The sequence below is a fragment of the Anomaloglossus baeobatrachus genome, chromosome 12 (assembly GCF_048569485.1).
Source record: "Anomaloglossus baeobatrachus isolate aAnoBae1 chromosome 12, aAnoBae1.hap1, whole genome shotgun sequence".
Classification (NCBI taxonomy): Eukaryota; Metazoa; Chordata; class Amphibia; order Anura; family Aromobatidae; genus Anomaloglossus; species Anomaloglossus baeobatrachus.
In genome coordinates, this window is record NC_134364.1 from 45,662,394 (window position 1) to 45,688,129 (window position 25,736).

Genomic DNA, 25,736 nt, shown 5'->3' on the forward strand with positions numbered 1-25,736 from the left:
AAACTAAAGATTTATTTTTTATTGTTCAGTGTTTGTATACTATTAGCGAAGGTCCCCTAAAACATTAAAGTTGTCAAAACCTGCTGGATCTGCCCACAATGTAACATGTGGGAGAAAAAAAATAGTATTCGGCATGTTGGCCTGTCTAAGTGTTACTATGTGTAAAGCGGCCTTTACTATGACCATACCACCTCCCCAGAGAAGTACCAATCTTGGTGTTGGTGTAGCAATGTGCCAAATCACAAATTCCCGCAGTGCTCCGCTATATGTATCTGCTTCTGCTTCCGGACCTTGTGTTCTTTTCTCTCGCCTGCTGATATCTGAACATTTCTGTGAATGGCCACCGGATGGAAAGCTCCAGCCTTGATGATATACAATCAGGTCAGAGCATGATTGGAGCAGAGAAGGGGGTCAGCGTCTGCCTGCTGCGCTCTGGTCCAGCCTCAGAGTAGTAATTGCTTTCAGTTCTCACCACACTATATGGTCACGGTCTGGAAGTAGTAGACGTCTTAGGCTGCTGTCACACATCCGGTTTTGCAGTGCGGCTCGAAAACCTATGCAACGGATGCGGCGAAAAAAACAGATCCGTTGCATAAGTTTTTCCATGCGGCCCGTCCGTTTTTTGACAGATGCAGCTTGATACTGAGCATCCGCAGTGCAAAAAACCGCATCCGGCGTCCATAGGCTTGCATTGTAAATCTCGCCGGATCCAGCGTGATGCGTTTTTTTTCGCCGCACAAAAAAAGTGCCAGGCAACGTTCCATCATGGGCTAAATATGCCGCATCCGGCAAAAAACGGACGCAACGCAAGGCCATGTGGCCCAATACGGCACTAATGCAAGTCTATGCAGAAAAAAACTCACCCGGCGGCAAAAAAAAAAAGGTTGCGTTTTTTCTGCAAAGCGCCGTATTGTGCCGCACAGCAAAAACAGGATGTGTGAAAGCAGCCTTAGCACCAGCTGACAGGCAATCCTTACAGGAAAGCCGTTCCTTTGTTTTCATCGCAATGCTTTATACATTTACAGATCCGTGTCCACATGGACCTGCACCAGGTGAGTCCCACATTCACCTTCACCTTGATTTTTAGGTCTTTATGGCTATCAGGACTCTGATGCTAATCTCTGAATTATGGCAAATGGCTAATTTTCAGTAGAAATTAGCAACCGGCCAAACGTAAAAGGGGTTGTCTACCGCTTTACAGCCTTTACTTAAAGCACCGCTCCAGTGTTTTATTTCAGCACGCGAGTGGCGCTTAAAACCCCTGTTGTGTATTTTATCAGCGATACTCCGGTCCCGCAGCGCTATCTTGTGACAATCACGTCTGGAAGTTAGAAGTTACGTCACAAGCTCTCAATCTAACTCTATGAATGCCAGAACGAGGGTCTCATAGACTTGTATTGAGTTGTGACCTCCAGATTACTCCATGACACATTAGCGAAGCTGGCAGGTCACAAACTACAGAAAACCACTGATTGAAGATGAAGACGCTGTAAGGTGAGTATAAGACCAGGAGCCGGGCACTTAAAGGGAACCTGTCACCAGATTTGGTGACTATAAGCTGCGGCCACCACCAGTGGGCTCTTATATACAGCATTCTAACATACTGTATATAAGAGCCCAGGCTGCTGTGTAGAACATAAACATGACTTTATAATACTTACCTAAGGGGCGATGCAGACTGGTCAGATGACCGTCTCCATTCTCCGGGTGCAGCGCCTCCTCTTTTGGCCATCTTTGTCCTCCTTCTTCTGAAGCCTGGGTGCTTAATGCGTCCTACGTCATCCACACAGGCTAACATTGAGGTCCTCTGTAAAATCTGAGAACACCATTAACCCTGCAATGGATTCGGCAAAACAAATCTTTCCCAATTTTGGCTCCTGACATGGGAGTTGTTTTACTAGTACATAACTTCACTAGTGTATGCATGAGAGCAGACAGCAGCTGCAGAACTACAAGGCTCAGCATCCTCCATTCACTAGTGTATGCAGGAGAGCAGACAGCAGCTGCAGAACTACAAGGCTCAGCATACTCCATCCCGGACTGTATGCAGTTTTTTGCCAAAAAAGAGAAAAAAAAAATGACGTGGGCCTCGCCATATTTTGTATGCTAGCCGGGTACAGCAGGCAGGTACGGGCTGCCCCCAACCCCCAGCTGCCTATTTGTACCCGGCTGGGAACCAAAAATATAGAGAAGCCCTTTTTTTTTTAATTATTTCATGAATTTCATGAAATAATTTAAAAAAAAAATGACGTGAGCTTCGCCTAATTTTGGTGTCCAGCCGGGTACAACTAGGCAGCTGTGGAATGGAATCCACAGTGAAGGGTGCCCAAGCTTTCTGGGCACCCCCACTGCGAATTGCAGTCCGCAACCACCCCAGAAAATGGCGCTTTCATAGAAGCGCCATCTTCTGGCGCTGTATCCAACTCTTCCAGCTGCCCTGATGCCGGGTGGCTAGCCGGGTAATAATGGGGTTAGGGCTAGCTGTATATTATCAGCTAGCCCTAAGCCCGAAATTCATGGTGTCACGCCAATATTAGACATGGCCACCATGAATTACTAGTAATGATAAAAAAAAAAAAAAACACAACACACAAAAATATTTTTATTAGAAATAAAACACAACACAATTAGTGACTCCATCTTTATTGAAATAAACCCCCCTCCGCAGTAATCCTGGGTTAGGGTCCCGCGCCGTCCAATCCGGATCCAATATCATCTGATCGGTTTGCTGGAAGGCAAAGCGATCAGATGATGTATCAGGATCAAGTGCCTGAATCCCATCACACATCAGCTGATTGTATAAAAGCCGATTATACAATCAGCTGATGCATCAGTGCCAAAAAAAAAAAAAAAAATACATACTCACTTATGTGCTGTGGTGATTACCGGCAGCTCCTGGAGCGATCGATTGGACAGGAGTATGATCCCGTCCTATCGCTGCAGGAGCGGCCGGTAATCAGCTGATGAAGTCCCCTGACGGCAGGATCAGCTGATAGCCGGCCGGACACGAAAAAGCCGGCGAGACTACGATCAGCTGATGCGTCAGGTGACTGCATCAGGTGATCCACGGCCAGGTCCTGCAAGCTTCGTGCGTGCCCCGGGGAGACTGCACACAGCCAGAGCGGCGGTACCGGGACAGGGGCTGGAAGCAAGCATGGCACCCGGACCCTGCAGACAGGTGAGTATGACATACACACACACACTCACTCCGCGTCCGGTCACCTGTGCTGCTGGTGGGAGTATATGATCACACTGCCGACACCGCCCGCTCTCCTGACAGCTGAGCACAGCGGGCGGGTGGACAGTGTGATCACATACTTGCGTGACAGGGGGGGATTTCAGTTGGAGAAACCCCCCCCTGTACTCCACACTGGCGCCCCGTACCTCCCACAGCTGAATGCTGGTAGCGCGTGCTCTGCCTTCACCGCTCCACACACTGGCATCCTCCGGATCCTCCCCTCGATGCTGGGCTGTGACGTCAGGTAGTCACCGCCCACAGCCCAGTCAATCACTGTGAGTGGCGCCGGCATCCTGTGACGTACCCGTCCAGTTTGAGAGCCCGGAAATGCCGGGACGTCAGAGGATGCCGGCGGCCACAGCTCCAGGGGGTCATGTGACTGGCACTGAGCGTGCAGGATAACGCCGCTCAGTGCCAGAAATGGAAACAGAAGCCAATGCAGAAGATGCATATAATGGTAAGTGAGAATCATTGGGGAAAAAAAAAAAAAATGGGTGAACCACCCCTTTAAAGGGTTGTCAAAGACATTGAAGCTATCCCTCAGCAATATACTTACACTATATGAAAAATTCTGCTCCTGTCTAATGTTGTTTTGGGTATGACAGCACCCTGGTGATGTTCCATATACAGCCCACATGTTTTTTGAGCCAAACTGTACTGCCTAGGATACGCAGGATCACTGCTGGCCTAAAGGGGGCTTTACACGCAACGATATTGCTAGCGAGCGTACCCGCCCCTGTCATTTGTGCGTCACGGGCAAATCGCTGCCCGTGGCGCACAATATCATTTGTCCCCGTCATACGGACTTACCTGCCTAGTGATGTCGCTGTGGCCGGCGAACCGCCTCCTTTCTAAGGGGGAAGTTCCTGTGGCGTCACACGGCAGCCGCCCAATAGAAGCTGAGGGGCGGAGAGCAGCCGAAAGAAAGTGATGCCCACCTCGTTGCCGGAGGACACAGGTAAGGTATTGTTTGTCGTTCCTGGGGTGTCACACGTAGCGATGTGTGCTGCCTCAGGAACGACAAAGAACCTGCATCCAGCACCATCAACGATATTTGGGATTAGAACGACATATCAACGATAAGGAGAGTATTTTTGATCGTTAGCGGTCTTTCGTACGTTTCACACGCAACGACGTCGCTAAAAAGGCTGGATGTGCGTCACGAATTCCGTGACCCCCAATGACATATTGTTAGCGATTGCCGTTGCGTGTAAAGCCCCCTTAAGTGTATGGGCAATGTTGAAGTTCTAGAATCCTGCATGCGTGATCCCTGATTCCTCTACTGTGCTCTCAACAGTGCAGAAATTGGATCGCGCATGCTCGATTCCTGCTTTCTTGCTGCTCTCTTGTCAGGTTGCTGGGATCGCTCATGAATGAATGAAGAATGCAACCCCTGTAGCCTCTCCTTTGGTACTTAGAATTCCTTATTATCTCTGCTTATTATCAGGAGTCCAATACAGAGCAAGAAAAGGTGGGAGGATTGTACTCCTTGCAGTAAGATGAGTGATGTGCTTCAGGATGGAGTAGTTTATGCTGGAGGCTGAGAAGAGGCTATGTCCTCCCAAATGGGTTTGTATATAGAGGGGCATGATACAGAAACTGGTTGAACATAGAGGGGAATGAGTGGAGCAGAATACTACATGAGGAGGCTCTACATAAATGGGAATAAAAGAAGCAATATAGTCCAGGAATTGGCTGTACATAGAGGGGAATAAATGGAGCGATATACTGCAGTAGGAGGCTGTACATAGAGGGGAATAAAATTAGTTATTAACTGCAGGAAGTGGCTGTGCATGTAAGAGAATAAGTGGAGCAATATACTGCAGGACAAGGCTGTACATAGAGGGGAATAAGTGGAGTGATCTACTGCAAGAGGAGGCTGTACAAAGAGGTGAATAAGGGGAGCGATATAGTCCAGGAGCTGGCTGTACATACAGGGGAATAAGCGTAATGATTTACTACAGGAGGAGGCTGTACATATAGGGGGGAAAAAGTTGAGCGATAGTCCTCTCTATGTACAGCCCTCCTGCTGTATAAGTGGAGTGATATACTGCAAGAGGAGGCTGTAGATAGAGGGGAATAAGATTAATGTACTGCAAGAGGAAGTTCTATATAGAGGGGCTGAAGAACAATATGCTGCTGAAAGAGGCTGTACTGTATATAGAGGGGCTGAGAGTTGCTATGTACTGCAGGATGGTACAGTATACATATACAAAAGGCCTGAGAGGAGCGATATACTGCAGGATAGATCTCACTTCCAAATTTAGACTTCGGCAACTGATCAAGGGAGACGATGGCCACAATTGGAGCCACAATCTCTCACAGCAGCAAAGTTGTAGATTTTCACAGACCATGTGCAGAGGCTTGGAGACGCCAGGCCTGTTCTGGATCTGATCACAGTGGAGGAGTGATGGAGATGGGGTGAGGTGCAAGCTAAACTACTTTCTTTGTCGCTCCATTGGGAGACCCAGACACTTGGGTGTATAGCTTATGCCTCCGGAGGCCACACAAAGTATTACACTAAAAGTGTAAAGCCCCTCCCCTTCTGCCTATACACCCCCCGTGCATCACGGGCTCCTCAGTTTTTATGCTTTGTGCGAAGGAGGCTGACATCCACGCATAGCTCCACAGCTTAGTCAGCAGCAGCTGCTGACTAGGTCGGATGGAAGAAAAGAGGGCCCATAACAGGGCCCCCAGCATGCTCCCTTCTCACCCCACTTTGTCGGCGGTGTTGTTAAGGTTGAGGTACCCATTGCGGGTACACAGGCAGGAGCCACATGCTGTTTTCCTTCCACATCCCTTATGGGCTCTGGGTGAAGTGGGATCCGGATCGGTCTCCAGGCACTGGGACCGTGCTCCCTCCGCAGCCCCTGGGAATCTGCTGGATAGGAGCTGGGTATCGTCAGGGACAAGGCCCTGCTACTGTGAGGTACTCTGTGTCCCCGTGGGGACCGCGCATGGAGCGCTTGTGCCATACACATTGCAGCACTGCTGGGTGTGTTAGTGCGCCGGGGACTACCGCGCGGCCGCGCTTATATGCCGGCCGCGCTTATAACTTTAGTCCCCGGCTTCTGCGGCCTAGTATCGCATATTCCCGCCCACAGGCTTGCCAGTCAGGGGAAGGGCGGGACGCTGCACAGATAGTCAGCGCTGAGGGCTGGAGCATACATTAGTATCCTCCTCCCCCCTCACTCAGTACACTGGGGCACTAGATTCCCGCACTTTCTTGGGCACGCCCACGGTCCCCTCCTCCCCACAGAACGCCGGCAGCCATTCCTGTCAGCGATTCAGACGCTGGAGAGGAGAGACAACACAGGGAGACCCAGGCAGGGAATCTGGTGATCACACAACCGCTCTGAGCGGTCGGTAAGCAGCACCTGTGGTGCTGGCCCCACTGAGTGCCGAAGTGTGTATATATATATATATATATATATATATATATAGGCTATACATTTGCACTGTACGGTCGCTCTGTTGATTTTTGGTATATACCCTCCTGGATTGTTCTAAGAGGAGACAACAGCATGTCGTCCGCAAAAAGCAAGGGTGCCAAAGCACAGGCGTACTTTGCAACCTGTACCTCATGTGCAGCTATACTACCGGCAGGTTCCACTGACCCTCATTGTGTGCAATGCTCGGCCCCTGTGGCACTTACTCAGCCGGAGCCTCTGCTACTGGTGGCCCAGGTGGAACCACCTGCTACCACTGTCCAGGTGACAGGGACGGAGTTTGCAGCTTTTGCTGACAAACTGTCTGAGAGTATGGATAAATGGTCTGCTAAAATACTAGAAGCCTTACAGTCCAGACCGGTGATTCAGGCCCCGGGCACTGATCAATCTTTGACCCCTGGTCCCCCTCAATTGGAACAGCAATGTGCCCCTGGGGTGACCCATAGGTCCCAGGGTGAGGTCTCTGACACGGACCGCAGTCCCAGGCCGCCCAAGCGGGCTCGCTGGGAAATTCCCTCCACCTCATCACACTGTTCAGGGTCTCAGCAGGAGGACTCTCTGGAGGATGAAGCGGAGGTAACAGATCAGGATTCTGATCCTTAAGCCGCTCTCAACCTTGATACACCTGATGGTGACGCCGTAGTGAATGACCTTATAGCGACCATCAATCAGGTGTTGGATATTTCTCCACCAGCTCCTACAATTGAGGAGTCAGCTTCTCAGGAGAAATTCCGTTTCAGGTTTCCCAAACGTACATTGAGTACGTTTCTGGATCACTCTGACTTCAGAGAGGCAGTCCAGAAAAACCGAGACTGTCCAGACAAGCGTTTTTCCAAGCGCCTTAAGGATACACGTTATCCCTTCCCCCCCTGATGTTGTCAAGGGCTGGACTCAGTGTCCTAAGGTGGATCCTCCAATCTCCAGACTGGCGGCTAGATCCATAGTTGCAGTGGAAGATGGGGCTTCGCTCAAAGATGCCACTGACAGACAGATGGAACTATGGTTGAAATCCATCTATGAAGCTATCGGCGCGTCTTTTGCTCCAGCATTCGCAGCCGTATGGGCACTCCAAGCTATCTCAGCTTGTCAGGCGCAGATTAATACAGTCACACGTACATCTGCCCCGCAAGTGGTGTCCTTAACCTCTCAGGCGTCGGCGTTTACGTCCTACGCCATTAATGCTATCCTGGACTCTGCGAGCCGTACGGCGGTAGCATCCGCCAATTCGGTGGTAGTCCGCAGGGCCATGTGGCTACGTGAATGGAAGGCAGATTCTGCTTCCAAAAAGTTCTTAACCGGTTTGCCATTGTCTGGCGACCGCTTGTTTGGTGAGCGATTGGATGAAATCATTAAACAATCCAAGGGAAAGGACTCATCCTTACCCCAGTCCAAACCAAACAGACCTCAACCACGGAAGGTACAATCGAGGTTTCGGTCCTTTCGGACCGCGGGCAGGTCTCAATTCTCCTCGTCCAAAAGGCCTCAGAAAGATCAGAGGAACTCCGATTCATGGCGGTCTAAGTCACGTCCTAAAAAGACCGCCGGAGGAACCGCTCCCAAAGCGGCCTCCTCATGACTTTCGGCCTCCTCAAACCGCATCCTCGGTCGGTGGCAGGCTCTCCCGCTTTTGCGACGCCTGGCTGCCACAGGTAAAAGACCGATGGGTGAGAGACATTCTATCTCAAGGTTACAGGATAGAGTTCAGCTCTCGTCCTCCGACTCGTTTCTTCAGAACATCTCCGCCCCCCGAAAGAGCCGATGCTCTTCTGCAGGCGGTGTGCACTCTGAAGGCGGAAGGAGTGGTGATCCCTGTTCCTCTTCAGCAACGGGGTCACGGTTTTTACTCCAACTTGTTCGTGGTGCCAAAAAAGGACGGATCCTTCCGTCCTGTTCTGGACCTAAAACTGCTCAACAAGCATGTGAAAACCAGGCGGTTCCGGATGGAATCGCTCCGCTCCGTCATCGCCTCAATGTCCCAAGGAGATTTCCTGGCATCAATCGACATCAAAGATGCTTATCTCCACCTACCGATTGCACCAGAGCATCAGCGCTTCCTGCGTTTCGCCATAGGGGACGAACACCTTCAGTTCGTGGCACTGCCTTTTGGCCTGGCGACAGCCCCACGGGTCTTCACCAAGGTTATGGCAACAGTGGTGGCAATCCTACACTCTCAGGGACACTCGGTGATCCCTTACTTAGACGATCTGCTTGTCAAGGCACCCTCTCAAGGGGCATGCCAACACAGCCTGAACATTGCTCTGGAGACTCTCCAGAGTTTCGGGTGGATCATCAATTTTCCAAAGTCAAATCTGACACCGGCCCAATCACTGACATATCTTGACATGGAGTTTCATACTCTCTCAGCGATAGTGAAGCTTCCGCTGAACAAACAGCGTTCACTACAGACAGGGGTGCAATCTCTCCTTCAAGGCCAGTCACACCCCCTGAGGCGCCTCATGCACTTCCTAGGGAAGATGGTAGCAGCAATGGAGGCAGTTCCTTTTGCGCAGTTTCATCTGCGCCCACTTCAATGGGACATTCTCCGCAAATGGGACAGGAAGTCGACGTCCCTCGACAGGAACGTCTCCCTTTCGCGGGCAGCCAAGGCTTCCCTTCAGTGGTGGCTTCTCCCCACTTCTCTGTCGAAGGGGAAATCCTTCCTGCCCCCATCCTGGGCGGTGGTCACGACGGACGCGAGCCTGTCAGGGTGGGGAGCGGTCTTTCTCCACCACAGGGCTCAGGGTACTTGGACTCAGACAGAGTCCTCCCTTCCGATCAATGTTCTGGAGATAAGGGCAGTGTATCTTGCCCTAAAGGCGTTCCAGCCGTGGCTGGAAGGCAAACAGATCCGAATTCAGTCGGACAACTCCACAGCGGTGGCATACATCAACCACCAAGGCGGGACACGCAGTCGGCAAGCCTTCCAGGAAGTCCGGCGGATTCTGCTGTGGGTGGAGGCCACAGCCTCCACCATATCCGCAGTTCACATCCCGGGCGTAGAAAACTGGGAAGCAGACTTTCTCAGTCGCCAGGGCATGGACGCAGGGGAATGGTCCCTTCACCCGGACGTGTTTCAGGAGATCTGTTGCCGCTGGGGCATGCCGGACGTCGACCTAATGGCGTCCCGGCACAACAACAAGGTCCCGACATTCATGGCACGGTCTCAAGATCACAGAGCTCTGGCGGCAGACGCCTTAGTTCAGGATTGGTCGCAGTTTCAACTCCCTTATGTGTTTCCTCCTCTGGCACTGTTGCCCAGAGTGTTACGCAAGATCAGGGCCGACTGCCGCCGCGCCATCCTCGTCGCTCCAGACTGGCCGAGGAGGTCGTGGTACCCGGATCTGTGGCATCTCACGGTCGGCCAACCGTGGGCACTACCAGACCGACCAGACTTGCTGTCTCAAGGGCCGTTTTTCCATCTGAATTCTGCGGCCCTCAACCTGACTGTGTGGCCATTGAGTCCTGGATCCTAGCGTCTTCAGGGTTATCCCAAGAGGTCATTGCCACTATGAGACAGGCTAGGAAACCAACGTCCGCCAAGATCTACCACAGGACGTGGAAGATATTCTTGTCGTGGTGCTCTGCTCAGGGTTTTTCTCCCTGGCCATTTACCTTGCCCACTTTTCTGTCCTTCCTTCAATCCGGATTGGAAAAGGGTTTGTCGCTCGGCTCCCTTAAGGGACAAGTCTCTGCGCTCTGTGTTTTTTCAGAAGCGCCTAGCCAGACTTCCACAGGTACGCACGTTCCTGCAGGGGGTTTGTCACATCGTCCCTCCTTACAAGCGTCCGTTAGAACCCTGGGATCTGAACAGGGTGCTGATGGCTCTTCAGAAACCACCGTTCGAGCCAATGAGGGATATTTCTCTCTCACGCCTTTCGCAGAAAGTGGTCTTCCTAGTAGCAGTCACTTCACTTCGGAGAGTGTCTGAGCTAGCAGCGTTGTCGTGCAAAGCCCCTTTCCTGGTGTTTCACCAGGACAAGGTGGTTCTGCGTCCGGTTCCGGAATTTCTCCCTAAGGTGGTATCCCCCTTTCATCTCAATCAGGATATCTCCTTACCCTCTTTTTGTCCTCATCCAGTTCACCAATGTGAAAAGGATTTGCACTTGTTAGATCTGGTTAGAGCACTCAGATTCTACATTTCTCGTACGGCGCCCCTGCGCCGCTCGGATGCACTCTTTGTCCTTGTTGCTGGCCAGCGTAAAGGGTCACAAGCTTCCAAATCACCCCTGGCTCGGTGGATCAAGGAACCAATTCTCGAAGCTTATCGTTCCTCGGGGCTTCCGGTTCCCTCAGGGCTGAAGGCCCATTCTACCAGGGCCGTGGGGGCGTCCTGGGCCTTGCGGCACCAGGCTATGGCTCAGCAGGTGTGTCAGGCGACTACCTGGTCGAGCCTGCACACTTTCACGAAACACTATCAGGTGCATACCTATGCTTCGGCAGATGCCAGCCTAGGTAGGCGAGTCCTTCAGGCGGCGGTTGCCCACCTGTAGGACTGAGCCGTTTACGGCTCTATTATGAGGTATTATTTACCCACCCAGGGACTGCTTTTGGACGTCCCAAGTGTCTGGGTCTCCCAATGGAGCGACAAAGAAGAAGGGAATTTTGTTTACTTGCCGTAAATTCCTTTTCTTCTAGCTCCAATTGGGAGACCCAGCACCCGCCCCTGTTCCCTTCGGGCTGTTGTTCTTTGTGTACACATGTTGTTCATGTTGAATGGTTTCAGTTCTCCGATATTCCTTCGGATTGAATTTACTTTAAACCAATTTATAATTTTTTCCTCCTTCTTGCTTTTGCACCAAAACTGAGGAGCCCGTGATGCATGGGGGGTGTATAGGCAGAAGGGGAGGGGCTTTACACTTTTAGTGTAATACTTTGTGTGGCCTCCGGAGGCATAAGCTATACACCCAAGTGTCTGGGTCTCCCAATTGGAGCTAGAAGAAAAGGAATTTACGGTAAGTAAACAAAATTCCCTTCTTTGAACATTTAAGGCATTCTGGTGGTTTTTAGATTTTGAAAAACCCCTTTAAAACCGAGTTATTACATCTCCCTGTACGCTATGTACTGGCCATTCTGGTGTACTGCAGCTCAGTTCCCATTCAGTCAATACAGTACCAGAGTACAACCACTGCAGTGTACGGAGCTGCATCTTACCACTGCTGAGGCCACAAACATCCGATCGCTGGGGGTGCAGGACCCCACTGGTCCAATAGGTCATCATTATCAAACGTCTGGAAAAACTCACCAATGTTGGTGGGATCAGCCAACCGCTATATAGTAACAGATTGAAATGATCTAATTAAACCAACTTGATATGACCAAACCTCCGATGTGATGAGTGGGATATTATATATTTCCATATATACATTAGTAAAAATGGGTTTGCATTCTGACATCTGATTACTTATAGCCACATTCCGGATGGCAGTAATTGTTCTCATCTCTTTACAGCAAAATGCACAATATAAGGATGATATCTGTGCAATCATAGGAGAATCCGAAAAACACTTATCAGACACAGATCACCTAGAGAAGGACCAGGCGTCTCTGATAGGTAAGTGCAGAATTTACTATGCACTGAATCGAGCACATAGGCACATATGAAAGAACACGCCTGCAAGAAGTTTTGATTGATTTTCACATTTTTATATACAAAAATAAAGGTTCTGAAAAAAAATCCCAATGTGGCTTCTACATCACCACTATAATTTTGGATTTTTCTTGACTTGTGTTTTATCGAAAGCAATTAAGAAAAAAAATTCGATTTTATAATTTGTTTGGAGGTCAGTGTAATGAATTTATGGAAATAGGTAATGTATGGGATACAGATTTTTGTAGTAGTGCAAAGCTGGATTCACACATCATCCTATTTCTATGAAGCCGTCATGCTCGGTCCGAGATCAGGCCAAAATACACAGATAGGTGATACAGCAATCCCAATTTGACAATATATGTAACAGCATTAAAATTAATCCTTTATTAAATATACTCTAAAAAGAGGAACCCAATTACTCTAATTATATTTCGTTAACTCACAAAGCCCTCACCATGTATACAACATATGCGTGCCCAGATATCTCAAGGCAATTCATACCGCATTTAGAAAATCATGGTGGAGGCCACTAGTTCAAAACAAATAAACAAACCAACATAATAAACAAACACAAAGGTGATTATGCCAAATCAACGGACGTTAGTCCAATTTGATAGAAAAACTCAGCATAAAAAATAATTATACCTAACAAAAAATATCATCAATTAATATCTGATACTGACAGTGGTCAGATACCACAATTATAGACATATATTAGGCATATAACAGGAATGGTCTCACCAACTCCTTCCACAGGTGGGGGGCAGGCAGTCTCTCCTTTGGATTCCTGGGTTCAGCATGCTAATCCAGCATTCACTCTCCCTATCCAATCAGGAGACCATAAAATAACAAAATTACCTGCCACCCCAAACTCCCGTCCTAACAAGGACGGTCCACATCTATTGCAAGGTTGGACCCCTAAGCTGACCCTGTTAGTGTCCCGACGCGTTTCGTCCACATCGACTCTTCAGGGGACATATTAGAAATATACCAGGTCCTCACTGCCAGCCCTCACAAGCCTCAGATGTCAAAAGAGTCTGGCTCGTATAAAGTGGGGTCTTTTAAACATGGCGTTAATGTGGCTCCTCCAATCAGGAGGGACAACTCACCTGATGTTTAATTCCATTAGTGTTGTATAGATAATAGTATAATCCCATTAGTGTTCAGCACGTGTAGAGTAGCGTCCAAAGCCGCTCAGCGTGCGTTTCACCCAGGACCGCCCATGGCTGTCAATAGACAGTGATGATAGGAGGAGAGGAACGCCTCCCCCCCATCCCATAGTGCGTCTCCTCAACACGTCATCTAGCCTACGTTACAGTAGCGTCCCACATAGAGAGAATCTCCAAAGAGCAGACGCACGTGACTAAAGGGGAGGGCCTCCTTCTCCCTATCCGGAGCGCTTCGCCCTATTGCGTCCCCCAGGCTTGCGTTCCACCCAGGGAACGCCCCCGGAAACGCATAACAGGAAGAAAGCCCCTCCCCTACTGTCGGAGATACACATCCCGCTCAAGCTCCATTGGCCCAAAACCCGATCACTCATGCACCAGCAAAAGAACACGCCCCCAATCCGGGGAAAGACAAAGCGGATGGGTGAAAAAGCTCCATTAACCCATAACAAAGTCCCTCTAGCCAATCGTTGGGCGTGTATTAAAGTCATAAAGCCGCATATCATCATCTTAGATATTATATCAACAATGCCCACTGACGGATCACTCCAAGTATAGAAGTCACCAAAAAGGGGGCGGAGTCAAGCCGTCCCGATGCTGCACTTCAAGGGGATGAACCAGTTCCATAGACAAGGCATGTAATTGGACGGCTGGTCATTCCATCAGGGCAGCATAATTTTCCATTGGTGGCCTCATATATGCTGGATTTCCTAATATCGGTAGGAGTCACCTTCCTACAGAAGTGACATAAGATGCGACGCGGCCAGCTGAGAGAGCATAGTAATTTATAGGGTACAAGGGGGGAATGAGGTGTATCCCGGGGGGGGGGTTTAGGAATATTAAATAGACTAAGGGATATAATATATCTACACATTAAAGGTTTCTTCATAACTCCAATTGAACCCAATACCAGCCGGTATAAAGGGTCCAATTAGTGATGACACTAGCAGGTGTAATGGATCACACCATCGGTGACAATAAACTGCATATTTACAGTAAATGTCACCGATCTCTCCATTGGAGTAAACTGGAGGATTATATGGATCAGTTATTTAGCAGGAAGTACCACGGATACTAAATAAAGCTATTGAATAACAATTGCTCATTTAGACCCCTCGGTGAAAGGGTTTCAAGTTTAAATACACAGATACCTAAATGAGCCCCTGCCTGACTGTGTTGTGTCTTTTCAGAGCATCTACATGAAGGCTGGGACCAAGACAACCTTGTCTGCAGTGTAAGTATTTCTTGCAGATTTGTCATTCCTGTGCACTAAACTAAAGCAAATCAATGAAGTCACTGAACACACAGTGCAGACTCTAGGTAAAACTAATCACTTATCCAGTGGACAGCTAATAAATACTTTTGTCAAGATTATTTGTAAAACTCCGTTAACTTCTGTTTTTCCTCCACTTCCTCCAATAGAGAAGATTAGTTTTTGTCTTCTTTTGGTCACCAATTGTTTTTTGGGTTTTGCTTTATCAGCATTCACTGTGCGGAAAATATAACCTGGTAGATTGTGGTAAGACTAAACGTCTTATTGGGTCACCTTTTTATTTTTCCATAGATGGAACTATGTATAATTATAAAATGTATAATTTTATAATTTCCCGTTTATCTACTTATTAGGGACCAGGTAACAATCCACACGAAAGTGATTAAAGGGAACCAATCACCAGGATTTTCCTGTATAAGCTAAAGCCAGTGTTAGGCTATGTGCGCTCGTGTGCGTAATTCATGCAGTTATGCTGCGCTTTGTAGCGCTGCGTAACTGCATGCGTCCTGCGTCCCCTGCACAATCTATGGAGATTGTGCAGGGGCCGTGCGCACGTGGCATATTAGAACGCAGCGCTTCGGCTGCTGCCCGAATCGCTTTGTTCTAAGAAGTGACATGTCACTTCTTCCATGCGCTTTGCCGGCAGCCCCTGCTCTGTCTATGGCAGGAGCTGCAGGCAGAGCGCACGTTCTCGCCGGCACCATGCGCTTCAGAACGCAGCTTTTTAGCACATAGCCTTATACTGGCACTATCAGGCTGATTCTATACCTACATTACCTACATTAGTGGTCAGCTCGGATGGGTGGGTATTCATATGGATTCCCGCGCCCCCCTGCCTGTTGTTCCTCCCTTTCTCTGTTCTCTTTTGTAAGTATTATACAGAGAGGGAGGAAAAACAGGCAGGGGGGCGAAAATCATATCAATATCCACCCATATATTATCTGCTCAGATGTACTTGTCACTCAAGAAGCTGATGATTTTTTAAACTTTCTTGGATTTGAAAGCCTAAACATCCGAGCTGCCCACTAATGGTGGTATTATTATTATTATTATAGCGCCATTTATTCCATGGCGCTTTACAAGTGAAAGAGGGTATACGTACAACAATCATTAACAATACAAAACAGACTGGAGAGAGGACCCTGCCCGCGAGGGCTCACAGTCTACAGGGAATGGGTGTGTAGAGAATCTGCCTGATAGTGCCAGTATATACGAAAATCCTGGTGATTAGTTCCCTCTAAGACTACTATGCAAACTTTCATACATAATAATCTGTTATATACGGTAGTTTTGTGTTTTTTTTAGGGTGAGCAGTAGTTTTTAACAAGCAAAATGACTAAAACGTCTTTTCTATAGTGTTTACATGTGGGATAAATATAGTTAGGTGTTTGAACTTTAACAAGACAGTCACATTTTATTTTTTACAAATGGGAAAATAAGTACAATTTTAATTTTTGGAGTTAATAGAATTTTTTTTTTATTAATTAACGGTTTTACATTTTTTTTTTAAGTTACAATTAAACTTGAGACTAATCAATCACTAGTGCCTTATTGTAAAGAAAAAATATGTACTCACCGTAATATCTCTCTCGGAGCCCTCATTGGGGGACACAACACCATGGGTCTAGGGCAGGGGTCTCAAACTCGGCTGGGTGTATGGGCCGCACAGAGGGAAAAAAAATATGGGGGGCCGCATTCTTTGCAGGACAAAGTGACATTTTTATTGGTACTTTTTTTTTTTTTTACACACCTTGGGACCGCTGATTTTGAACATTTTTCACTTGTTTATTATAACATATGTGCACATTCTTTGTTTAAATACAATCAATATATATTGTGTGTGTGTATATATATATATATAATTATAATATATAAAAAAAAAAATTTTGATGGTAAAAAAAAGTCATGCCTTATTTTGTTTTTTGTAACAACATTTTTTTACCTTTCTTGTAACTAATAGTGTTACGATTAGCACTATATAGACATTTTGGCCAACATCTTTTACTAATGTTCCCCATCTCGTTGTAATGTGCCCATCCTAGTCCCCATCCTACAGTAATGTGCTAATCCTTGTCCCCATCTTATTGTAATGTGCCTCATCCTTGTCCCCTTGTAGCAATCTCCCTATCCTGTAGTACTGTCTGCATCATATAGTTGTCACATTCTATAGTAATGTGCCTATCCTACAGTAATGTCCCCATCCTATAGTAATGTGCCTATCCTTGTCCCCATCCTATAGTAATGTACCCAGCCTTATCCCTATCTTATAGTAATGTTTCCCATCCTTGTCCCCTTGTAGTAATGTCCCCATCCAATAGTAATGTGCCCATCCCATAGTAATGTGCCCACCTTGTCCCCATTCTATAGTAATGTCCCCATCCAATAGTATTGTGCCCATCCTTGTAATGTACCCAGCCTTGTCCCCATCCTATAGTCATGTGCCCACCTTGTCCCTATTCTATAGTAATGTGCCCATCCTATAGTAATGTCCCCATTCTATAGTCATGTCCCCATCCTATAGTAATGTGGCGGCGGCTGAAAGGGGGCAGTGGCTATAACTTACCGATCGCTCTCCTCCGCTTCCACAGACGCCGGAGTGAAGCTGAGGGGAGTGGTCTCCGGCCCCAGATCCACAGTGATTGGAGAGATGGGTCACAAGGCCGGTCTCCCCAATCAGAGCTGGGGCGGGTAAAACAGAGGTCACCCAGCTCTAGCCAATGATCAGTGCTATATCTGCACTGATCATGGCTGGATTTCAATGTTTCAGCCATTTTCAATGGCTCAAACATTACAGTGGCTGTGATTGGCTGAGCGGTGTTCGTCAGCTAGTTACAGCCTCCGTAGGTCCGGGAAGAAGACACCACCCCTCCTGAGGCACCCTCCTCCCCGAATCTAAAGTATTTGCAAAGCGATCGCAGCCACCGGGACTCCGATTTCGCCATGACGTACTGGGTACGTTATGGGGCCTTAAGTACCAGGGAGCCATAACGTACCCAGTACGTCATAGGTCGCTAAGGGGTTAATGTGTAGTCCTTCACATACACACACAAAAAAAACCACCATTCTTCTCACCTGTCCCGCGTTCCCCCGGCTGCCTCATCTCTGCTTCGTGCGGCCCCCAGGCCCGTGCCCCCATTGACTAGCGCGGCCGGTACAGGGGCAGTATCCACTGTCAGCAATTTATGTCAGATGAATGTTTTGCCGGCGCTGCACGTGCAGAGTCCAGTGCTCTATGCTCAATGTTTCAAATGCTGCCGTAGCCATCCGCCAATCAGAGGTAAGCAGCTGAGGTCAGGCAGTTGTCATTGGAGGAATAGTTGTGCATAGAGAGCTTGACTCAGAGCGCAGCGCCGGCAAAACATTCATCTGACATAAAGCGCAGACAGTAGCTGCGGCCCCTGCACCTACCGCGATTGTCAACAGGGGCATGGGCCTGGGGGCCGCATGAAGTAGCCTGAGGGGCCGTGTGTGGCCCGCGGGCCGTGTGTTTGAGACCTCTGGTCTAGGAGGTTGACACTAGGCAAACAAAGTTACCTCCTCCACAGAAGTGTATATCCACCAGCTGGCAGGAAGCCCACTTAGTATAGTGGACAAGCAGTAGTCTAATCAAAAAGAAATGCAGAAAACTAGAGAGGGAACTGTGTCCCCCAAATGAGGGCTCAGATTTTACAGTGAGTACCCAAAAATATTTTTCTCTCGCCTCATTGGGGGACACAGGACCATGGGATGTCCCAAAGTAGTCCCCAAGGGAGGGGATATAAAAAACAAAAAAGGGGAAAAGATTACAAAATATACAAAAGGTGGTGGAAAGCAGGTCTGACCACAGATCCATGTCCACCTCCATACACTAAGCAAAAAACTGAGTTGGGTTCCTGTCAGCTGAAGGATGTACACTGCATTTTTTTTGGAGCTCATTTTTTTTGTTTGCCTAGTGTTTGCCTCCTAGATCCAGCAGCATACACCCATGGTCCTGTGTCCCCCAATGAGGCAAGAAAGAAAGTCTGTATTATAATGTGTTATCTCCTACATAGAAAACGTGAGGGGTCTTCAATTTACAGGCGGGTTCTGGTTGCATATCACAGTCAGAACTTGGCTGGGTATAGTCACCTAAGGACGAATGTACCGTATTTTTCGTTTTATAAGATGCACCCCAAATTTAGAGGTAAGAAAAGAAAAAGGGGTCCGTCTTATACTCCGGTGTTGTCTTACTGAAGGGGGGAGGCAGCGGTGGTAGAGCAGGGTCACAGGAGTCAGGGGTTGCGCTGGCAGCGGCGGGTTAGTGGTGGAGCAGGCCGGTGCGGCGAGTGTCCCAGTCTGTCCGCGGTCCCGGCTTCAAGTGATGGCGCCCAGAGCGCCGATGGAGCTCTTGGATGAGAGCTCCATCTACACACGCGCTGACTTACGGCGCCATCATTTGAAGCCGGGACCACGGACATACTGGGACACCCGCAGCACAGCCACCGCAGTCCGCACAACCACCCGCACAGAGAGGGCAGCCGGCCGCTGGCACCAGGCACCCAGCTGCTCGCACACAGAGCCGTATAGACAGCATCCCCCCCTCTCCCTTTGGTAAGCTATATTTAGATTTTAGCATAAAACAATGTGAAAGGCTGAACTCCAATGCTATTAGTGGGGTTGTCACTTCCACATTGGAGGTAAGTGGTGCCGATGACATTACCTCCCTATACTTCTGCATGATTGGCAGTTATTGGGCATGTGTCTTCAATAAAATAGGACATGTTCACAATATCTGTTCATGGTGCAGATTCTTCGTTGGGGTGGAGGTTTGGGAGGGGTGTCCTAACATCATCTGCACTACCCCTTTAAATCCTCCCTTTCTCTGCCTACACAGGTCACACAATTGACAAACTCCTACAATCTCTTGCCGGCCACAGTGTGTGGCCAAGTGACCATATTCTGCCAACCACTAGTCATAAAAGGGTTAAAGCTGCTGTTATAGCTGTAGTCAGCACATATACATGTAACGCTGTGATTGCAGGACTTTTCTGAGAGAGACCAAGAGACCCTGGACTCTATCGCCGAGCTCTTAAAAAAAATTGGCAACAGGGAGGAGAAGGTCGGAAACCTGAATAATATATTGTATGAGAAATTTACGGGACTCTCTTCTCTATTACAAAGCAAAGCAGGTATGCAACTAGGGATACAAAATTAAAAAAAATACACGCATTTTTATATCTATATATATATAATTGCCTTATTCTGTCTGTCTTGCTCCAAAATTGTGTCCTTACGGTGACAAACAGCGGATTGGCCGCTGGGCTTGCCATGGCCCCGCCCCCCGCACGGATTGGCCGCTCGCCTCGGCTCCTCCCCCCTCACGGATTGGCAGCTCGCCCCCCCCCCCCCCCTGCACGGATTGGCCATGTCCTTACGGTGACAAACAGCGGATTGGCCGCTGGGCTCGCCACGGCCCCGTCCCCCCGCACGGATTGGCCGCTCGCCTCGGCTCCGCCCCCCCGCACGGAATGGCCGCTCGCCCAGGCTCCGCCCCCCACACGGAATGGCCTCTCGCCCCGAGGTGAGCGCATCAAGGTCCTGCAGCTGCAGAACACACACACACGCACACACATAAGAACAGACACACACACTCACTCTAACACACCCCTCACACACACATCAGATCGCATCCACACACTCACAACATCCCGTGATATCGCTTGCTTCTCGGCGGCGATCCTGTGCGTGCAGTGACCTTCCAGGACCTGCCGGAGGATCACATGACCGGAAGCATGTGGTATCTCCGGATGTTGTGAGTGTGTGAGCGCGTATGTGCGATATCGTCAGTGTGTGTGTGTGTGTGTATGCGATCGGATCTGTGAGTGTCAGCAGAGGAGCACGGCGTGCAGCACAGCTGCTGGGACCGCCCACTGGTGGGCACAGGGAGAAGTGGGGTGTGGGGTGTGTGTGTGTGTGTGTGTATGCGATCAGATGTGTGCGTGTATACTCTCTGATGTGTGACTGGAGCACGATGGGGGGTGCGCAGCATGGGGGATGGAGCACGATGGGGGGTGCACAGCATGGGGGATGGAGCACGATGGGGAGTGCGCAGCATGGGTGATTGAGCATGTTTGGGAGTGCGCAGCATGGGGGATGGAGCACGATGGGGGGTGCGCAGCATGGGGGATGGAGCACGATGGGGGGTGCACGGCATGGGGGATGGAGCACGATGGGAAGTGCACAGCATGGGGGATGGAGCATGTTTGGGAGTGCGCAGCATGGGGGATAGAGCAGCATGGGGGATGGAGCACTATGGGGGGGTGCGCAGCATGGGGGATGGAGCACGATGGGGGGTGCACATCTCCGCCCAAAACACACACACCGCCACACACGCACTGCACAACACACCACACACACACTGGGAACCACAAACACCGCCCTACACAGACACCCACACACACAGACAACGCCGCACACACACAACACCCAACACACAAACAGCGCGGTACACACAAATATACGCACATACCGCACAACACACACATTGCACAAAACATACCTCCCACCAAAACACACCCACACAAACCGCGCAACACACACACACACAGTGCTCCACAAACAACGCAACACACAAACAACACTGCTCTCACCCCCCGCCACACCCAGACAACACCCAGAACATGTACAGCCCCTACACAAACACTTGGTAACTACACACAACAACATCTATATATATAACAAAAATCATACATTAACTACACAATACGTAAATTCTAGAATACCCGATGCGTAGAATCGGGCCACCTTCTAGTATTATATAATAATAATAAGTGTATGTATTTTCTTAATATATAAATAATAATAACATAATATATATATATATATATATATATATATATATATATATATATAAATATAAAAATTTATATTTTTTTCTAAAAAAAAAAAAAGTCATACATTTTTATTGGTTGCGGAAATATTTTATTTTTCATAAAATTCATATTTTTCCATTATCGTTTCAGGAAAAAAAGCAACAGCGTCTTCCAACTAACCAGGAAAACTCCAACCTTTCCCTGAAGCAGGTTTTTTTTTTTTTTTTTACGGGCACATCCAACAAAAAAAGTTATATTACAGAAATCAAAAGTATAAAAGAAACACAAATAAAATCCCATTCACTTACCGTTGTATGTCTGTCACAAAACAAACAAGTCAAAAATAAATATCAAACTTTACAAAGGTTCAGAAGACACAATATGAAGAAACGGCCTCTGCCCATAGATCCTGAAGAAGGCCGTGTGCGTTTTGAGGTTACTTTAAATACTCCGCTCCTCTACTTTAGCGCTCTGCAGAATTAGACGTCTACATTTTACTAAATCCCGTTGTCCTCTAGTTCTAGCATGCTCTACCAGGCGGTACCTCCATCCCTAGTAATACTTTAGGTGCCTTATCTTAATGATGACTATTAGGGTGCAGCTTTGTTTGAGGATGGAAGGTGTCACAGTCTATAGGAAGATGACGGGAAAAGGCTTTAATAACGTGTCCTGGTTACTTGCATGTATTGGAAGCAGCCAGTCATTTTGATGAAAACGTGGCCCTCTGTTATATTTGCCGTAGTAGTGACCAAATGCATAAATTAAAAGGCTTATTCACAAACTAAATGCTCCATCCTGTGAAGGCAACAAGTATTTTTTTTTTTTTTTTGTTAGTCATTGGCTCCTTGTGAAATCGTAGGGTAAAGAGTAGCAGACGACAACATGGCTCTCTCCATTGTATTGCCTTTGGTGCCTTTGCAGATGTCCAGACATACTGACAAGTCTCAGTTATCCACATTTTAGCTCATGGCTTTCAGATTTCAGGTCACTTTCCTGGGATTTTCGCCCCAGGTTAATGTCCACTACCTTCTTCCAGACGTATCCGGGAGGGGTCTGTAAATTTGGCAGTGATCAGGTAGAAGAGAGTAGGCCCCGGGACCAACGCCAGGAGAGGCAAGTCCCGTTCTAATTTATCCATTCTAGAAATGGAGATTATTCCATAGGCGTGAATGAGCCAGTGACTGAAGAGAACAACCAGCCTTTTCTTCCTCACCAGGAGATCCTTAAAAGTCTGCAAAATAAAATATCAGAACATAAAATATATATAAAAAGATATCAAACTAAAAAGAGAATTTTGTTACTTACCGTAAATTCTTTTTCTTATAGCTCCGTATTGGGAGACCCAGACATTGGGTGTATAGCTTCTGCCTCCGGAGGACACACAAAGTACTACACTCAAAAGTGTAGCTCCTCCCTCTGAGCCTATACACCCCCTGGATAACCAGATCTAGCCAGTTTAGTGCAAAAGCTGAAGGAGAATAGCCACCCACAAGTAAAAACAGAGCAAGCACCGGAACAACCGGAGCCTCTGTCTACAACAACAGCCGGTGATAACACGCGGAACAAGAAACTGCCAACAGGCAACAGGGAGGGTGCTGGGTCTCCCAATACGGAACTATAAGAAAAAGAATTTACGGTAAGTAAACAAAATTCTCTTTTTCTTTATCGTTCCTCTGGGAGACCCAGACATTGGGACGTCTCAAAGCAGTCCATGGGTGGGAATAAACAGAAAAACTGAGAAGTAGGCAGAGCCTAACTTCACAAGTGGGCGACAGCCGCCTGAAGGATGCGTCTGCCCAAGCTCGCATCTGCCGAAGCATGAGCATGCACTTCGAAAAGGTATGCAGGCTAGACCAAGTGGCAGCCTGACAGACTTACTGAGCCGTAGCCTGGTGCCTGAAAGCCCAAGAGGCACCGACAGCTCTGGTCGAGTGTGCCTTGATCCCCGGCGGGGGAGGCACCTGAGAACCCAGGTAGGCATCCGAAATGGTGGACCTAATCCAACGGGCTAAGGTCGGCTTAGAAGCAGGGAGGCCCTTGCGCCGACCTGTGGTTAGCACAAAAAGAGAGGTGCACCGCCTAAGAACAGCGGTGAGAGACACATAGATCCGGAGCGCACGCACCAGATCCAAAGTATGCAACGCTTTTTCAAAGCGATGAACAGGAGCCGGACAAAAGGAAGGTAGGGTAATGTCCTGGTTAAGGTGGAAAGGAGAAACCACCTTAGGGAGAAAGTCCGGAGTCGGACGGAGAACCACCTTGTCTTGATGAAAAACCAAAAAAAGGGGACTCCGAAGAGAGCGCAGCTAAATCAGATACTCTCCTAAGGGACGTTATGGCCACTAGAAAGACCACTTTCTGTGAAAGACGAAGCAAAGAAACCTCCCTAAGAGGTTCAAAGGGGGTTTCTGCAAAGCCGTGAGAACCAAATTGAGGTCCCAGGGATCCAAGGGCCGCCGGTAAGGCGGAATGATGTGAGACGCACCTTGCATGAAGGTGCGGACCTGAGCCAGCCGGGCGATACGCCGCTGGAACAGCACTGACAGAGCCGAGACTTGTCCCTTGAGAGAGTTGAGGGATAGTCCCAGCTGCAGACCGGACTGTAGAAAAGACAGAAGGATCGGCAAGGAAAAAGGCCAAGGAGAATGGCCAGAAGAACGACACCAGGACAGGAAAATTTTCCAAGTCCTGTGATAGATCTTGGCAGAGGAAGACTTACGGGCCCGAGTCATCGTGGAGATGACTTCAGGTGGGATACCAGAAGCTGTCAAGATCCAGGACTCAAGAGCCACGCCGTCAATCTGAGAGCCGCAGAATTCTGGAGGAAAAACGGACCTTGTGAGAGAAGGTCTGGACGGTCCGGAAGATGCCACGGCGCCTCTACGGACAGATGGAGCAGGTCTGGGTACCAAGCTCGCCTGGGCCAGTCCGGGGCAATGAGAATGACTCGACGGCCCTCCATTCTGATCTTGCGCAGAACTCTGGGCAAGAGAGCTAGAGGGGGAAACACGTAGGACAGCCGAAACTGGGACCAGTCTTTAACCAGAGCGTCCGCTGCGAAGGCCTGAGGATCGTGGGAGCGAGCCACGTAAATCGGAACCTTGTTGTTGTGACGGTTTGCCATTAGGTCCACGTCCGGAGTGGCCCACTTGCGGCAGATTGACTGAAACACTGTCGGATGCAGGGACCACTCGCCACTGTCCACGGTTTGACGGCTGAGATAATCTGCTTCCCAGTTTTCCACGCCTGGGATGTGGACTGCGGATATGGTGGACTTGGAGTCCTCCGTCCATTGAAGGATACGTTGTACCTCCAACATTGTCAGGCGGCTGCGTGTCCCGCCTTGGTGATTGATGTAGGCAACCGCTGTCGCGTTGTCTGACTGGACTCGGATGTGCTTGCCCACCAATAGGTGGTGAAAAGCTAGGAGAGCCAGGAGCACGGCTCTGGTTTCCAGCACATTGATCGAGAGGGCTGACTCGGACGGAGTCCAAGTGCCTTGTGCTCGGTGGTGGAGACATACCGCTCCCCAGCCGGATAGACTGGCATCCGTGGTGAGAATCACCCAGGACGGAGCCAGGAAGGAGCGTCCCTGAGACAGAGAGAGAGAGGCCGAAGCCACCACTGAAGAGAGCTCCTGGCTTGTGGCGACAGAGCCACTAACCTGTGCAAGGAGGAAGGCCGCTTGTCCCAACAGCGGAGAATGTCCAGCTGCAGAGGACGCAGATGGAACTGGGCAAAGGGAACAGCCTCCATTGACGCCACCATCTGACCCAGCACCTGCATCAGGTGCCTGATGGAATAACGGCGGGACCTCAGCAGAGAGCGCACCGCCAATTGGAGGGATTGCTGTTTGATCAAGGGCAACTTCACAAGTGCCGGAAGAGTCTCGAACTGCATCCCTAGGTACGTGAGACTCTGGGTCGGAGTCAGAGTGGATTTGGGCAGATTGACAATCCACCCGAATTGGGCTAGAGTGGCAAGAGTGAGCGAGACACTCCGCTGACAGTCTGCGCTGGATGAAGCCTTGACTAGAAGGTCGTCCAGGTAAGGAATCACTGCCAACCCCTGTAGGTGCAGAACCGCAACCACTGCTGCCATGACCTTGGTGAATACTCGAGGGGCCGTGGCTAACCCGAAGGGGAGAGCCACGAATTGGAAATGTTCCTCTCCGATTGCGAAACGTAGCC

The 25,736-nt window shown here is 49.0% G+C and overlaps 2 protein-coding genes across 5 annotated transcripts in view; one reads left to right on the forward strand and one right to left on the reverse strand.

The window, feature by feature from the left end:
* CCDC175 (coiled-coil domain containing 175) overlaps positions 1-21,855 on the forward strand; it is a 148,383-nt gene extending 126,528 nt beyond the window's left edge. For 2 of the 4 annotated variants that reach the window (XR_012727806.1, XR_012727807.1), the window contains 5 exons: positions 12,136-12,238; positions 14,634-14,677; positions 19,716-19,863; positions 19,981-20,255; positions 21,697-21,855. Coding sequence is in view for 2 of the 4 variants with exons in the window: in XM_075331170.1 (XP_075187285.1) it covers positions 12,136-12,238; positions 14,634-14,677; positions 19,716-19,863; positions 19,981-20,114 (429 nt within the window). In the remaining 2 variants the exon portion in view is untranslated. Of the gene's footprint in view, positions 1-12,135; positions 12,239-14,633; positions 14,678-19,715; positions 19,864-19,980; positions 20,257-21,696 lie in introns of those variants that run through there. The other 2 variants (XM_075331171.1, XM_075331170.1) reach the window with 2 other exon arrangements.
* JKAMP (JNK1/MAPK8 associated membrane protein) overlaps positions 21,633-25,736 on the reverse strand; it is a 43,334-nt gene continuing 39,230 nt past the window's right edge. Inside the window, exon 7 of the mRNA XM_075331172.1 lies at positions 21,633-22,777. Within this exon, the coding sequence (XP_075187287.1) occupies positions 22,559-22,777 (219 nt within the window). The 3' untranslated portion in view covers positions 21,633-22,558. The remainder of the gene's footprint in view (positions 22,778-25,736) is intronic.